The sequence below is a fragment of the Myotis brandtii genome, unplaced genomic scaffold (genome assembly GCF_000412655.1).
Source record: "Myotis brandtii unplaced genomic scaffold, ASM41265v1 scaffold727, whole genome shotgun sequence".
NCBI classification, from domain to species: domain Eukaryota; kingdom Metazoa; phylum Chordata; class Mammalia; order Chiroptera; family Vespertilionidae; genus Myotis; species Myotis brandtii.
In genome coordinates this window covers 78,259-94,625 of record NW_005370872.1, presented here as the reverse complement: position 1 = coordinate 94,625, position 16,367 = coordinate 78,259, and the positions used below count along the sequence as shown (strand labels likewise).

The 16,367-nt window shown below is 39.3% G+C and overlaps 1 protein-coding gene and 1 pseudogene across 1 annotated transcript in view; one reads left to right on the top strand and one right to left on the bottom strand.

Moving 5' to 3' along the window:
* Positions 1 to 646: 646 nt before the first annotated feature.
* The window catches only part of LOC102253161 (nuclear body protein SP140-like protein), an 84,719-nt gene continuing 68,998 nt past the window's right edge, over positions 647 to 16,367 (top strand). Inside the window, exons 1-5 of the mRNA XM_014530177.1 lie at positions 647 to 771; positions 7,404 to 7,551; positions 8,469 to 8,637; positions 11,124 to 11,207; positions 15,871 to 15,920. Of these exons, the coding sequence (XP_014385663.1) occupies positions 740 to 771; positions 7,404 to 7,551; positions 8,469 to 8,637; positions 11,124 to 11,207; positions 15,871 to 15,920 (483 nt within the window). The 5' untranslated portion in view covers positions 647 to 739. The remainder of the gene's footprint in view (positions 772 to 7,403; positions 7,552 to 8,468; positions 8,638 to 11,123; positions 11,208 to 15,870; positions 15,921 to 16,367) is intronic.
* Positions 3,866 to 4,911, bottom strand: LOC102261054 (annotated as a pseudogene).

Genomic DNA, 16,367 nt, shown 5'->3' with positions numbered 1-16,367 from the left:
GAGGTCAGTGGGAAAGAGAGAGAGAGAGAGAGAGAGAGATGTACTACTATTTGTAATACCTTAAACAATAAAATTAAAAAAAAAAACTTCCCATGTTTGCAGAGCAAAATAGGCTTTCAGCTTCATGAAGCCCAATGGACCCAATGGGTAGAATCTGAAAAGGACTACACAGATACACTTTATAATTAAAGTGCCAAAAAGCAAAGCCAAAGAGAGAATTTTAAAAGCAGCAAGAAAAAGGTGACTTATCACATGCAAGAAAGTCCCCATAAGACTATCAGTGACATCTGAATGGAAGCTGCTCCTGCTGAGGCTTCTGAAGCCCCTCTCTTTGCTATGCCCTTTGTTGCATGTCCCTCCTATGTCACTGTCTCTCCTGACTTCCAGGGTTCCAGGCCCTATAGCTCCAGCTACTTCCCTGTTTTTGGTGTCTATATACAAACAAGGGGATTCCTGTGGGCTGCTCTTCCCCTGGCCTCCAGGTCCTGACTAACTGTTTTTGTCTTCCATTCCTGCTGCCACATATGATGATGGCTGAAAATCACTGTGGGGCTGCAGGAGGAGGGAGACAGTGTCTGAAAACACTCAGAAAATTACTTTCAGTTCTCTTTTCCCCATTTGGGTGGAGCCTTCCCAGGGTGAGTTCACTCACTTCCTGCTCAGGGCTTTGCAGCCACAGTGAGCCTAGGCTGGGGAGACTGGAAGGATCAGAGGTCCAGGCAGGGCCCACGGCAGGACAATGGCCAGTGGCGGCAGCGACCTCAGCACCAGGTCAGTCTCTGTCTCCCTTCCTTCAATTTTCTCTCTGGCTGTGCTGATGCTTTAGTGTGTATCATTAAACACTCGTCTAAACCTTCACCTCAGTCCTGCTCTACAAGGACACTTATGTGGAATGTAATGAAATACAGGAATACAAGTGGGAAAATTGGATCTTTAAACTGCAGAGGGACAGCTGCTGGTGTGAGTGTAGCTTTCACAACCCAGAGGACTCATCTTACAGCTACTGCTCAACTGGCAGCCCATGAGGACTCAGCTGTCCTTTCTGATGCTTTGAGACAGCGATTTATTTTCTCATGACCTATGAACCTTCTGTTTTCCCTCGGAGCTCCTCTGACTTCACCTTGGTCATTTCAATGAGGAAACTTCAGAAAATACAAAATTCAGGGTGGCCCTGGCAGGTGTGGCTCAGTGCATAGAGCATCAGCCTGCAGAATGAAGGGTCCTGGGTTTGATTCCGGTCAAAGGCATATATCTCTGTTGGGTTGATTTTCTCATGACCTATGAACCTTCTGTTTTCCCTCGGAGCTCCTCTGACTTCACCTTGGTCATTTCAATGAGGAAACTTCAGAAAATACAAAATTCAGGGTGGCCCTGGCAGGTGTGGCTCAGTGCATAGAGCATCCGCCTGCAGAATGAAGGGTCCTGGGTTTGATTACGGTCAAAGGCATATATCTCTGTTGGGTTACAGGCTTCTCGCAGCCTGGGCCCTGGTCAAGACATGTGCAGGAGGCAATTAATTGATGTATTTCTCTAAAATTGATATTTCTCTCTGTCTTTCCCTCTCTCTTACCCCCTCACTAAAAATCAATGGAAAAATGTCCTTGGGTAAGGATATATAACAAAAACAAAATTCAGGGTTAAAGCATGAAATTTTCAAATCTGGGTGCCTTGATCTTGTACCTGACCTGGGGACAGGTCAGCTCCAGGCTTATTCCCGTCTGTGGCTGAGGGTCTGGGATCTTCCTCCAGGGATCTTGATTGAAGGGAGTAAAAGGAAGAGGAAGGACCAAGAAACGAAAGACTAGTGCAGGCTGAGTATTTTCATCTGTACTTTGAGTTTCTGCTCTGGAATGCATTACACCTCTGACAAGGAAAAGGCCAGAAATACTTTTTCTCTAATAATGGGTCAGAAATAACATTACTTAATATGTTTAATTTTTTAATACAAAAGAATTACATTTTACCTCTTGTTCATAAAGTTTCAAATCACATGCAAATGTGTAGAGGGGAAAATCCCCTTCACGTGCCACCCACCTGAAGCTCTCAGTCCAGGTCCTATTGAGTGTTGTGGGCACATATCTCTTTCTCTGCATTTACACATATAACTGATTTTCCTAAATAATTCGTGTCTTGTTTTAAAACAAATGGGATTTTATTGCATTTTCAGTTATTTTAGTATTGAAAATATTAGAGACCTTTTCACTTTAATAAACATACTGATCTCCCTCATTCTTTTTTTAATATATTTTTATTGATATCATAGAGGAAGGGAGAGGGAGAGAGAGATAGAAACATCAATGATGACAGAAAATCAATGATCGGCTGCCTCATGCTGACCTACACTGGGGATTGAGACTACAACCCGGGCATGTGCCCTGACTGGCAATTGAACCATGACCTCCTGGTTCATAGGTCAACACTTAACCACTGAGCTATGCTGGCCAGGCTCCCTCATTCTTTTTTTGTAGCTGTATACTACTCCATGGAATCAATAATCCATAATTTTTAAACCATTCTCTTCCATTGACAGACACTTAGGTAATTTCAATAAGCTATGATAACAGCAAACTTATGTATATCTTTTATGCAGATTTACATAAGTTTGTCTGGTGTCAATAACCAAAAAATCAAATTGTTGAGGCAAAGAGTATAAATACTTTCTTGTTTATAGATTCTGCTAAGTTGCCTTCTAAGTAACAGAGATTCATTTAGTTAATTTGCATTTTCTGATTACATGGGAGGAGGAACTGTGTTTTGTGGTTATTGACCATTTAAATTGCCTCTTAGGTGAGTTGCGGCATTTTTTCTTGCCAATTTTATCAGTTGAGATTGTCCTTTATTTGATAAGGGAGAATTTGCTAAATATTCTGAAAGTTGCAAGTTTCCTTTTCTTTTACTTTGTTTTTGGTGACTTCTATTTTATTAAAGATTAAAATTTAAATTACAGAATTATTATAATACTAGAGGCCCGGTGCACAGATTCATGCACTGGTGGGGTCCCTAGGCCTGGCCTGCGAGATTGGGCTGAAACCGGCAGTCCGACATCCCCCAAGGAGTCCCGGATTGCGAGAGGGTGCAGGCCATTGAAGATACTGGGGCCCGCTACTTTTGTTCTAAGTTATAAATTACTTATTCAGGGTTTTTTTTTAAATGGATAGAAGCCTATTCAAATTATCTATTTCTCCTTGTGTGAGTTTGGGTACTTTGTGTATTTCAATGATTTGGCCTATATTAATTGTTATCAAGTTGGTGGAGATAGATTTGTTCATAGATTGCAATATCCTTTTAATATCATGGGATTAGTTGTGATGATCCTACTTTCACTTCTAATATTGGTAATTTGTGTCTTTTCTCTTTTATTTATTAGCCTGTGTAAAATATATCAATTTTATTTATCTTTTCCAAGAACCAGTTTTAGTTTTGTGTGTTTTTCTCTGTTGTTTTTCTAGTTCCATTTCACTTATTTCTTCTTCTTTTTTCTTATGTAGTGTGCTGTTTGCTTTTTTTTAAATAACAAAAACAAATTAAGAAAGCAATCAAAATGTGTTCATTCTTACACAAATGATTCTGGCTGGTGCGTACTTTTTATGCTAATTTATCAAATCAAGTTTTGGTTCTCTATCTGTGGTTAAATATACATCCCTAAGCAAGTAGAAATGTTAAAATAAGGATTACATCTTGGTGTTTATTTGAAATCAGAATTTTTCCATTCTGAATAGTTTCAGTAAGTGTATGTTATAATAGAATGTCTCTTTATCTACTTTAACTTGGTCTATGTTAAATTGATAAAATACAACCTTAGTCCTGCTTAAGAGTACATCTTTCATTATACAAGTTAGTAAATAGGATATATCAACAAAAATGTCCAACAATGTAATTAAATCATTGCTACTGGAAATACTTTATACATGAATAATTTAACTATACTGTTGAAGCCTTGCATTTCAGTATATTGTACAACTTCTGTATCATCACCTGAAATTTACAGGCAAGCATTGAAGATACCTTAGCTGTTACAATAATGTTTATCCCCAAGTTTGATAAGCTACCTCTGAATAAGCCACATGTAAATGCTAAATACTTAGATGCACGTTCTAAGTACTGTTTTCCTGCAGACATCTGAGTTAGCAGACGGAATTTATTCTTCTGAAGTACATAGATGCCCTGATGATTTGTCCTGAGACTGATGATTTGTTTCTTAAATACTGTAGTCCAAGAAATTTTTCCAAATGAAGTTCATGACATCTAACTCATACTTGAACCTCACGGTATCTTTTGTAAACCTTTGTTCCTTGTCCCACTCGAAACCCCATGTTTTCCAGCTTAGTAATACAGCGTGAATTTTCCACCTTCCCCTGCTCTGCAGACTAGTACACTCCTGACACTATCTCTTTATGGAGAAGCAAAACAACACCTCCACCAAATCTCTTTTTTAAATTTCTTTATTGATTAAGGTATTACATATGTTTCCCTAAATCTGGCTTATTCTATTTTTTATTATTAAATTGGTTGGAGTGACAGTGGTTAACAATAACATATAGATTTCATGTGTGGATTTCTGTTACAAAATCTGTATATTGCACCATGCCACCACCACCAAAAGTCAAATCTTCTCCTGTCACCTCATGTTAGGACCCCTTTTTCTCCCTACCCCCTTCCCTCTGGCAATCACCACATTGCAGTTTATGTTCATAAGTTTCAGTTTTATAACCCACATATGAGTGAAATCAGGTGGTTTTTAGCTTTTTTTTCTGACTTATTTCATTTGGCATAATGTTCTCAAGGTCCATCCATGTTGTCGCAAATGGCACTATTTCATTCTTTCTTATGGCTGAGTAGTATTCCATTGTGTATATGTACCATATCTTCTTTATCCAGTCCTATGTCATAGGACATTTTGGTTGTTTCCATGTCTTAGCCACTGTGAATAATGCTGCAATGGACATAGGGGTGCATATATCTTTGCAAATAAATGATTACAAGTTTTTTTGGGTATATACCCAGGAGTGGGGTTGGTAGGTCATATGGTAGCTCTGTTCTTACATTTTTGAGGAATCGCCAGACTTTCCATAGCAGTTGTAGCAGTCTACATTCCCACCTGCAGTGAATGAGGGTTCCCTTTTTTCCACAACCTCTCCAATACTTGTTATTGCTTCTCTTATTGGTAATGGCCATTCTAACATGTGTAAGGTGATATCTCATTGTAGTTTTGATTTGCATTTCCCTAATTGCCAGTAAGGTTGAACATCTTTTCATGTATCTATTGGCTGTTTGTATGTCTTCTCAGGAGTAGTGTATTTTCAAGTCCTCCACCCACTTTTTAATTGGATTGTTTGTTTGGTGTTGAGTTTTATGAGTTCTTTATATATTTTGGAAATTAAAGCTTTGTCAGAGTTACTGTTTGCAAATATCATCTTCCATCTGGTTGGCTGCCTGTTCATTTTGTTGTCCGTTTCTTTTGCTGTGGAGAAACTCTGATATAGTTCCATTTATTTATTTTTGCCTTTACCTCCCTGGCCTTTGGGTCAAGTCCATAAAATGTTCTCTACAACCCAGATACATAAGTTTGGTACCTATATTTTCTTCTATGTACAAGTAATTTATAGTTTTGGGTCTTATATTTAGGTCTTTGATCCATTTTGAATTAATTTTTGTACTGAGGACAAACTATAAACAGTTTCATTCGTTTGCATGTGGCTTTCCAGTTTTCCAGCGCCACTTATTGAAGACACTATCTTTACTCCAATGTGCATTTCTGGCTCCTTTGTTAAAAATTATCTGTCCATATACGTGTGGTTTTATAGCTGGGCCCTCTATTCTGTTCCATTGATCTGTGTGTCTGTTTCTCTGCCAATACCATGCTGTTTTGATTATCATAGCTCTGTTGCATAATTTCAGTCAGGTAGCATGATTAAGCTCTGGTTTTTGTCTCCCTTTTGGCTCTGGCTCCTGGGTTCCAGCTAGTGCCTGAGCTATTTGGGCTGAGCCTCTGCTCCTTCAGTCCGCAGCCCATCCCTCATTGCTAGGAGACCACCAAGGAATTCACTCGCTTTCCTGAAGACTGATAGTGGAGTGAGCCCCATACAAGGGCAAGTCCAGTCCATGACCACCAAGCCCTCAGGCCCAATGAGAGAGTATTTAACTTCTAATTAATTATTTCTAATTAATTTTTATTTTATTTCCTTTCTTCTATTTTAGTTTTAAATTGCTCTTTCTTGTAATCTTCTATTTCTAATTTTCTAAAAAATATATTTCTCATTAATCACTGCTTTTTCTGCATCACCAAACTTTTATAAAATGTATGTTCATTTTAATTTAGTTCAAACAATTTAAAAATTCTCTTGAGATTTTTCTTTTACTCATGCTACTTAGAAGTATATTTTTCAATCTCTAAGTATTTAAGGAATTTCAGTTATAGCTCTCTGTTATTCATTTCTAGTTTAATTCCCTTGTTGTCTGAGGACATACTCTTCATGATTTCTATTCTTTTACACATGTTAAGATGTATTTTATGACCCATAAATTGGTCTTATATGGTGAAGGTGAGTTTCCCTGTCATATTAAGTCTGTGTACTCAGCATTGTTGGATGAAGTACTCTATAAATGTCAAATAGATCAGGTTGGTTGATAGCGATGTTCATATCAACTCTATTTTTATTGATTCTTGCCTGCTGGAAGTATAAATTACTAAAAGAGGGTGTTGAAGTATCAAATTTTAACAGTGCATTTGTTTGTTTCTACTTGTAATTCTATCAGTTTTTACTGTATATAATTTGATGTCAAGTGTTCAGGTAAATGCATGTTAAGGATTAAGTCTTCTTGGAAAACAGAACCCCTGCTTCATATGAAACACCCTCTTTCTCCTTCATAATTTTTCTGTTCTGAATCATCTTTGTTTGGAAGTAATATGGCTACTGCATCAATCTCTTGATTAGTGTTAGCATGATATCTCTCCATTATTAATATGAGGCTTTCTATTTAAAGGTTTATTATGTTGACAAGATATAATTTTTAAATATTTTCCATCACTTTGATAATCACTGGGTTTTAATTGGAATATTAAGACCATTCATATTGAATGTAAGTATTAATATGCTGAATTAATATCTATCATGTTTGCAACTCTTCTCTATTCATTGTATTTGTTCTTTGATTCTCCCTCACCCCTCTTTTTCTGCCATCTCTGGTTTTAATTTAAAATACTGCATGATTTCATCTTATCTCTTCTATTAACATATCATGTTTGCTTCTTTTTAAATGTATTTAGTGTTTGCATGGATATTGCAATGCACATTTTAACCCACTTCCCTGCAGCGTAGGTACCTTCTAGCAAAGTATTCCTGATTCCTTCCTCCCTTCCTGCATCTTGATGACCATTTTGTCATGGTGTCCTTTTTCCCTAGGATGTCTGTAGAAAACAAGCATATCTATGACATTGCTCTCTGCCACTTCAAAACACAGAAAGTCAAAATTTCAAATATAATAAAAGTATCATTTCCTTTCCTTGAACTTCTCCGTGACTATGGATTCATCAGCAATGAAATATATGAAGTAAGTAAGGTTTATTATGTCACAATCTAGTAAACCAGTGCCAAACTAAGTTATATTTTGATATCCTGGAATCAAACACCAGAGCATAACTAGATAACTGAGTGGGGACCCTCTCAAGTACTGCTGTAAGTGTTCTTATAAGATCAGAAGGGAGAAGAGAAGCAGGCATTACTGAAGACAGTTCTGCTCCTAACAGAAGGAACAGTGCTCCGTGGTGCCCCCTATAGTGGGGTGAATAGCACTAGAGATAGGCTGGGTGTGAAGTGGGTGAGCTACATAGATTTATAATGCCTTGTAGGAATTATATACACAATGTAGCATAAACTAGTATTAAATGTAATTGTAATGAATGGATAAATAAGTTGAATTATTTCATTTAATTAAATAATAATAATAATAATAATTGTTCAATTAACACCAATTGAAATATTTATATCTGAAAACATTAAAATCCACAGAGACTTAATGTCTTCTTAGGAAAATTTTGAAAATAGATGCTTGCTATTCTTTCAACAACAGTTTTTAGTTCACAGGTACTTCTAGGCCAAGTCAGTCCTGGGGAAGGAACAAGGGGTGTACAGTCAACAGAACAGCAACTCATCACCTGCTAAAACATTTGGCCAGGCTCTAAAAGGGCTACACATCACTTAACTTTAACCCAATTTGTTCTTCATAATTGCACCTTACTCCATCTAATAGATATTAGAACAAAGAAATTAGATATGAATGGGAATTTTCAAGGAGGATGAATTTAGTTGTTTACCTAGTAGCCATACAAATATAGAGAAATTCTAAAACTGTACATGAGACCATAACTATGTTGGGAAGTTGTAATACATTAACACTAAAATCACTTTCTAGGGCTCTTCTGTAACTTGGAAATCTGTATTTATATTTTCCAATTCATTATTTTTAAGAAGTCTAAGGAATCTTTTAAAACACCGGGTTCGGAACAGGAAGTCATAATTGATGTTCTCAATGAAGTGGAGAAGACATTTAACCTGTCCCTTCTGGAAGCATTGTTCAGCGAGGACATCATGGACACCTACCCTGGTTTAAATGATATTTATAAAACCTTCAAAAAAGGTAATTAGGGCCCTGGCCAGTTTTGCTCAGTAGAGAGTTGACCTATGGACTGAAGTATCAAAGGTTCAATTCCTGGTCAAGGGCACATACATGAATTGCAGGTTCAATCCTAGGTCCCAGTCAACAGGCATGGGGGAAGCAACCAGTGATGTCTCTCCTCCTCCTCCTCCTCCTCCTCCTCCTCCCTCCTTCCCACTTTCTCTCTAAAGAAGGTAATTAGGTTTATTACCTATTTTTTTATGTCCAGGACCAATTTTTCCCCAGAGGTATATATTGGATGTCTACCATGTGCCACAGAAAGTGCTGGGCAGTGGGGAGGTAGCAGTAAAGAAAACAGAAATATTGTAGCCACTCAAAGCTTATGATAAAATGACTACAGTACAAACACTCACCTGTAGGTCTGCTTAACTAGGTATCTTGGCTCAGGACAACCAGAGCCACAGTGGATTCAGATTTACTTAGATGGACAAATGACAGGAACTACAACATCTCAAAAGTGCGGCATCAGTTGCTCTTCTTCTTTGTGACACTTAGTAGGGGTCCTCACAGCAGTTCACCAAAAGTTGACTACAACCTACCTGAAGTGACAGCATAGCTATAGGTGCATGATCCGCCCTGATTTAGCCACACCATGCACAGGGGAGTCATTATGTCATCTACAACTTTGTAATTATAACTTTCAGAGATCCCACAAAGATACAAGAGTCACCAGGTTGAAGGAAGACAAAAAAATGGCTTATAATTCATATCTAGTCCCCCCCCCCAGGCCACATGCAATTTACCTACCTTCAGTCACTGGTCATTTGTAACTCTAAGCTCAATGTTGGCCTACTAATTCAGAAGAAAGTCCACCTTTATCAGATTTCCAGAGTAATGAACAAGAAAATTAACTCAAGGTCAAATTTGTTCTTGAAGAAAGAGAAATGGTTTTATTAACTCATTCTCCAAAACACGTGTGATCAACAATCAATCACAAAACCGATTGCTCTGCCAGAATGTTTTGATACTATACAAAACTATTAGTTTGACTCTCTACTTTTTCCCTGAGAAGGAATAATTTTATACTTTTTCATTGGTTCTCAGAAAAGATGATATCCTCCAATAATTTTTGTTTGACTTGCCTAGAAAACTTTTTTATTCTACATGCTTTTGGTCTCAAAAAGATCTCCAGGTAATGATGGAGAATTCAAAAGAAAAATTACTATAATAACTGAGGAATGCAGATGATATGGCAGCATTAAAGGGTCTATGTGTCTGCAGAACAAGGACAAATTAGATTAATTTCAGAGTGAGAAGCAGACTTGCAAGTTGATTCAAAAGAGATAAGAATAAAAAAAGAGTTTGGAAAGTCTGGCTTCCAAAACTAAGGAATTTGATGTTATTTGTTACACAGACAGACAGTACAGGTTTATTGCACCAGGAGGTATCCTGCCATCAGCCCTTAGGCGTATGGGCTTACTGCTTCCCTCAGTTTCCTCCCTGGAATCTGCAGAATATACACCAAGAATTTTTGGTGTATTACCTTCCTCCATATGTTTGCTGGGTTGCCTACATACAGAGTCTCTGGGCTGGTGCTGTGTTCTTCCCTCTTTGGCAATTCTCCAAACGTAACAGGCATCTTGGTACTTTCTTCAGGGTCACAATATTCACTCCCTGCTTGCAGCTTCAAGCAATATTCCTCTTTGACCTGGAATCTGGGTGCCCCAGGGACCTCTGTCTAGTTGTTCCCATGTCCTCTAATTTGTCTCTTTGGGAAGCACTCATCCTCCCTTACTCAGTTAAGCCAAAAACTTCTCTTGTCCAGCCTCATTTCTAAAGCTTTTTTTATACACATAAAGCTCTATAGCAGTGATGGCGAACCTTTTGAGCTCGGCGTGTCAGCATTTTGAAAAACCCTAACTTAACTCTGGTGCTGTGTCACATATAGAAATTTTTTTGATATTTGCAACCATAGTAAAACAAAGACTTATATTTTTGATATTTATTTTATATATTTAAATGCCATTTAACAAAGATAAATCAACCAAAAAAAATGAGTTCGCATGTCACCTCTGACACGCGTGTCATAGGTTTGCCATCACTGCTCTATAGGATCTTTGTTTTCCTCCCAAGGAAATCCCTCTGGTTTTCCTTACAGTTTGAACAGTTCAGCAAACACATTTCAAAATAAATAGTATATAATTTATTTTGATATATTTGTTCCTGGTAAGCTGAATATTTTTTACAAAATAACAAGCTCACTATGTTGCCAAACCTTCCTTTTCCTAACATTTCAGTGGCAACTTTCTGTGTGAGAAGCATAAGGGCCCCTTTGTTGGGTAGTCTCTTTTCTGTCCCAGGGATGAAGAGTCAACTTTACCAACAGGATTAGGACCCACTGAGTACTGAGTGACACAAGGGGTGGAAATTCCTAAATGTGTAATTTGAAATGACAACACTACTCCAAAGTGATCTCTAATTGTCTTCTTCTTATGCCCTCTCTTCAGTGATACCAAACATAGAACTGTTCCTAAAAAGTGATGGAGAAGAAAATGAGGAGAGGCCTGATATCCAACAGATCCTTGAACAAGGTGATTGCAAACAGATAGAAACTGATTCTCCTCTGTTAAGAGGAAAGGAGAAAGGAAGGTGGGCCTGAGTCCTGAGTGGAGTTTGTGAATCAGGGAAGACCTGTTGAGGAGCATGGAGAAGTTCAGGAAGGGCTTTTTCTAGGAGCATCTGACCAGAGTCTGATCCTGGGGGATGAGCTATGACAAGAGATCATAGGCCCAATAATCAAGACAGAGGAACAGGAACCCAGTGTATCAGGAAACCAGATTTAAAGACAATACTAACCTGAAAGTAACTCTTATTTACAGAGAGGCCTATAGGAGAAGATCAGTGTGAAGCTGTGAAGGGCTAAGAACTATGGGCCCAAGGTTAACCTCACCAGAAGATATCCTGGATGATGACAATGTGGTTGATTTAAATGTGGGAGATGCTGTTCAAGAGCAGGAATATTCAAGGAGATGGGCAGTCATATAGGGAGGGAAGAGAGGAAGTGGTAAGATGTGTAGGAGGACATGTGGGTATTTTGAGAGAGGAAGAAAGAAAGAAAATGAAAGACAGGAGAAAGGGGTAAAGTACACAACGATGACAACCATATTACTAACAGCTTACTTATAAACCATTTACTCTGGCAGTTGAGGGCTTAGTATTCACAGCTGCCCTTAGGGGGAAGTATCATTTTCTGTCCATTTACAAAAAGGAGACTGAAATCTTGAGGGACCATGTATGTAGTTGGCCTGGAGTCAAATGAGGATGAACTCAGGCTTTCTGGACCCAAAGCCTGTGTTCTTAACCCTGCACGTACCCAGATAATCTCATAGAAAAGACAGAAAATTGAGTCAAAAGTAGTGAAATATGTGCAGAGAGAAAGATACAAAAAAAAAAAAGAATACCAGGAGCTGGAGAAACTACAGGAGAATCAGATACTGAACCTCATAAAATGTCCAAGAAGACAGAGAAACAGACATTCAGAGAGAGGATGTGGTGTGAAGGGGTTGGGGACAAGGAGACATGACTTTGTAGGAGGTAAGGGAAGCCCACCAATAAAAGGAAGTTTTAAGGACAAAAAAAAGTTACCCATAGCTATGGGTGACAAGAAAAGCTATTTGCTCGTTAATTATCTCAGTGAGTTGGCAAGACTGAGGTCAGGTGGCAGCTGATGGCAAGTGTCGGGTAGATGCTCAGGTCCAGATGGGCTCTGTGTTGATACCTTGGGGGAGGGGATCTTCAAGTTCTACTTTATAATAATTAATTGGTGATTAAGGGAGAATGTCACAGCCCATACTTTAATTTCTGAAATAAACTTCTAATTTTTTCCAAGAACTGGTGACAGCTCATATCAAAGTCTGGCAGTGGCAGAACCCAGTGAATCAAATAACAGTGGTCTGTTCCTGTTGACTGTTCTGTGATCCCTTGCTGTTCTTGTCCCATATGGCAGGTGCTGTGGTGGGAGTGCTGCTTCATTTTAGTACTAATTGCCCAGAACAGTCAGTCTTTACATCCTCAATTTCTCCAAAGATTTAGATAAGAGTCTTCATTTTTCTGGTTGCCTGGGAGAGACTCTCCTTCCATACTCCTTAAGTGCACTTGCTGCCAGCTCCTACCAGCCTGGGCCTGGACCTATTGTCCATGTACCTGGCTTCAATTTTCTGTCTCTGTCTTGCTTGAATCTGGCTGCAACCTTGCTTTGACATCACGTCCAATGCTGGCCAGCACTGCAGCAAGGGTGGTGGGGTAAGGGTCATGAGTGTGTTCCCTGTGGGCCAGGATCTCTCACCTGTTGGGTCCCTCACATAGGACCATCAACAAACCTCTCCCATCTTCTCTGGGGCATAGGCTTGCAGCTGCTCTAAAAACACTATGGAAGGCATTATTGTGTAGCTTCCACTGGGATGTGTTATTTAATAAAAGATGTTCTAGCCCTAGCCAGTTTGGCTCAGTGGATAAAGTGTCAGCCTGCAGACCAAAGGGTCCAGGATTTGATTCCGGTCAAAGGCGCGTACCTTGGTTGCAGGCTCCTCCCTGGCCTGGGCCCTGGTCAGGGCTCATGAAGGAGGCAACCAATTGATCTCTTTCTCTCACATCAGTATTTCTCTCTGTCTTACCCTCTCTCTCCCACTCTCCCTAAAAATCAATGGAAAAATATCCTTGGGTGAGGATTAACAAAAACAGAAAGAAAAAAAAAGAAATGATGTTCTAAATGAGTAATATATTTTTATAAAAGAAAAAAAATCTTTCACAATGATTTTGAAAGCACCTTTATATGTTTAGCAAATCACATTTAGTAAAAAAAAATTTAACATTTAAGAATATGAAACATATAACAAGCATCAGTCCCTATTCTTAGCCATTCATCTATAAGTGCAGCTGGTGTGATCAGGAATGTTGAGAGGAAGGAATCCTGATGAGCAATTTACAGAGATGGGATTCAGAGTGTGTGTGTGTGTGTGTGTGTGTGTGAAGGGTATAGTGTGTGGGGAGAGGGGGTAATGACATTATAACCCAAATTATGCAATAAACTAACAATAAATGTATCTAAGAGTCTGACCCAGCAGGGATGGTTGACTGTGACATGAACCAGTGAGGGAAGGGCTGTGTCACATTCACCACCCAAGAGGAGACTCCAAGGAACAATGGATGTGGCACAAAACATGCAGCCTTGATTCTATATTAAAATTTTTGGAATTAATTTTTAAATCCTCTTTACATAAGTTACTTTGCATAGAAAAATAGTAATAAATGAAAAAAATCTGAACTGCACTGAAAAAGTATTTATTCACACACTATTGAGGTTGGTGGAAACAGAGTGGATGGGTCGATGGAATCAATAATGAGCAGAGGAGGTTCACCATAGGGAAGGGGGGTGCACTGGCCCTGGGTGGTTTACTCAAGGACTCATTTCCTATCATTCCTGTTCTGCTCTGCCCTCTATCCCTGGCCACAGATCCCTGCAGCATTGCTTGCCAGCTCCCTTGCTACTGCTTCCTGGTAGATTCCTAACCTGGGAAACACCAGCAAAGAGTGGAGAGTGGGAGCAAGGGAGAAGCATGGTATTTCCCCATGAGCAGAACTTTGAAAATGATGGGAATGCTTAAGATGGAGAAAAGATAAAGAAAAAATTGATTAGAAGAGACATTCACAGGTCACAGAAATTGTAAAGAAACAGAATAGAATAGGACAAAGTAGGAAACATAACAGATAATCAATAAACTGGAAAATCAGATGGGATACTAAGGGCCACGACCAGAGGGAGATAGGGAGACCCTGGGACCCATGTAAAGAGGAGCTCACTCCCATGCCCTACACACCTACAGTGCTTCACCCTAGACCCTGCTGGGCCTGGGTGGGCAATGATAAAATAATGTAGAAAATAAGTATAAAGAGAGAAAAATACAGAGGGAAATGAATAGAAAATAAATAGAAAATATGGGGGAGACACAAAGAGAACTATGTCAAGAATGAGTAAGAGACAATGAATGAAGAACTGGTAGAGAGTGGAGTAGGTAGAGAGGACTAGGCATTGTCTGGTTTGAGGAGACACCACAAAGAAGGCAAAAGGGGTGTTCTTAACCCCATTGAGAAGGAAAGATGTCCACAAAATATAAATGGCCCTGAAATTCACTCAGATAAAAATAGGCCTCTCCTATGAGAAATAGAAACAAAAACAAAAACCCACAGTTAAGAGAGGCCCCCAAAAAGAGAGTTGAGCAGCAGGAAAGGACAGGGGTGGAAGAGCTTTCCTCTGCAGTGGACTTACAGAGAAAAGAGCTTGTAGGTTGTAGTGAGGATGCTCATTCTATTATGAGAGACAAGTGGATTCTTCATTTATTACAAAATTGGAGCTACCCCACCATGGAAACCAAATTCATTTCTGCTCTGAACACCTGATGTATATAAAGAATGAAAAACCATTTTTTAATTCATGAGTTGAATGGAAAGCCCAAGAAAGAAGTGACTGTGACCAGACTTCTGACAGTATAGGTAAGACTGACTGAAAGAATGTGTGAAGTGAATCCCGGTCCCAGGCAAGGGTCTGGGACGAGTCATCAGGACCAAGGGATACAGTTCTGGTGGCCTTGTTTAGAGGTAAAAAGGGAGATAACCAGGTGCCTTAAGTAGTGTACTCAGCAGAAAAATGTCCCCAGTAATTGAAAAAAATAAACAAAAGCAAAAATGGTTGGTTTAATGTCAGAGAGACTATTTCTATGCAAGAGAAGAAAGTGATGGTTATAGAAGAAAAGAAAGAAAAATAAAGAGTCAAGATATTCATTAGAAGAGAGAAAAATAATGCAGAACAGGAGAGATATAAAGACATACCATCACCAGACATAACTAGTGAAAATTATTTCACCCAATAGAAAAGTGAAGAAGTAAAATGAGAATGAAAGAAGAGGTAGAATGAGGGTGGGGATCAGAAATAGACTGAGGATGGAGAGAGGGAATAGAGTGAGGGTGGGGGTAAAAAATGTGCTGCAGGAGGGGGAAAGCTGCCCTCTGCAAATGAACTTCTCCACCTTCTGGGTAGGATCGAGGGACCTGCAGGTCACACACATTCGGGCACAGACCAGGGGGACCTGAGTTAACTTAGCTTCTAGATCTCCCTAGTGCTGTCATGAAGGGGTTTCCTGTCAGTGGGCTCCCTGGTGCCCACCTTGAGACACTAACGGGTTTTTCTCCTCTATGCAGAGGTCGACAGTGAGGACTCCAGAGAATCCAGTGATGGAGATGAGCCCCCCGAAGCTTTGTAGATGAAAGGGGCCACATGCTAACCTGACAAGCTCAGGGAAGGCCTGCATGGCAGTCTTGCAAACTCAGAGACCTAAAGGAACCACAAAGGATGGTCTGAAATTAAACTTTAACTAAAAGCAGTTATGGTGGGTAGTTACATCCTAGGCCGGTATCTTCACTGACAAGGTCTGTGAGCCTTAACTGAACCTGTCTTTTTGCATCTATAATAACATACCCTTTTAAATGTCTGGGTAACTTGTAACTTCTCTTGGGGCACAACCTAATGTGCTGGGCATCAGGACAGATACCACAAATTCCTTCATTATCATGTTAATTGTTCCTGCCTAAGTATGTGTCCATCATTTTACTTTTTATCCAATCCCAGGGGTTTCCCCCATTTTGCTTCCCACCTCTCCTCTAGTCTATCACCAATGGATTTCATGTAACCCACCTAC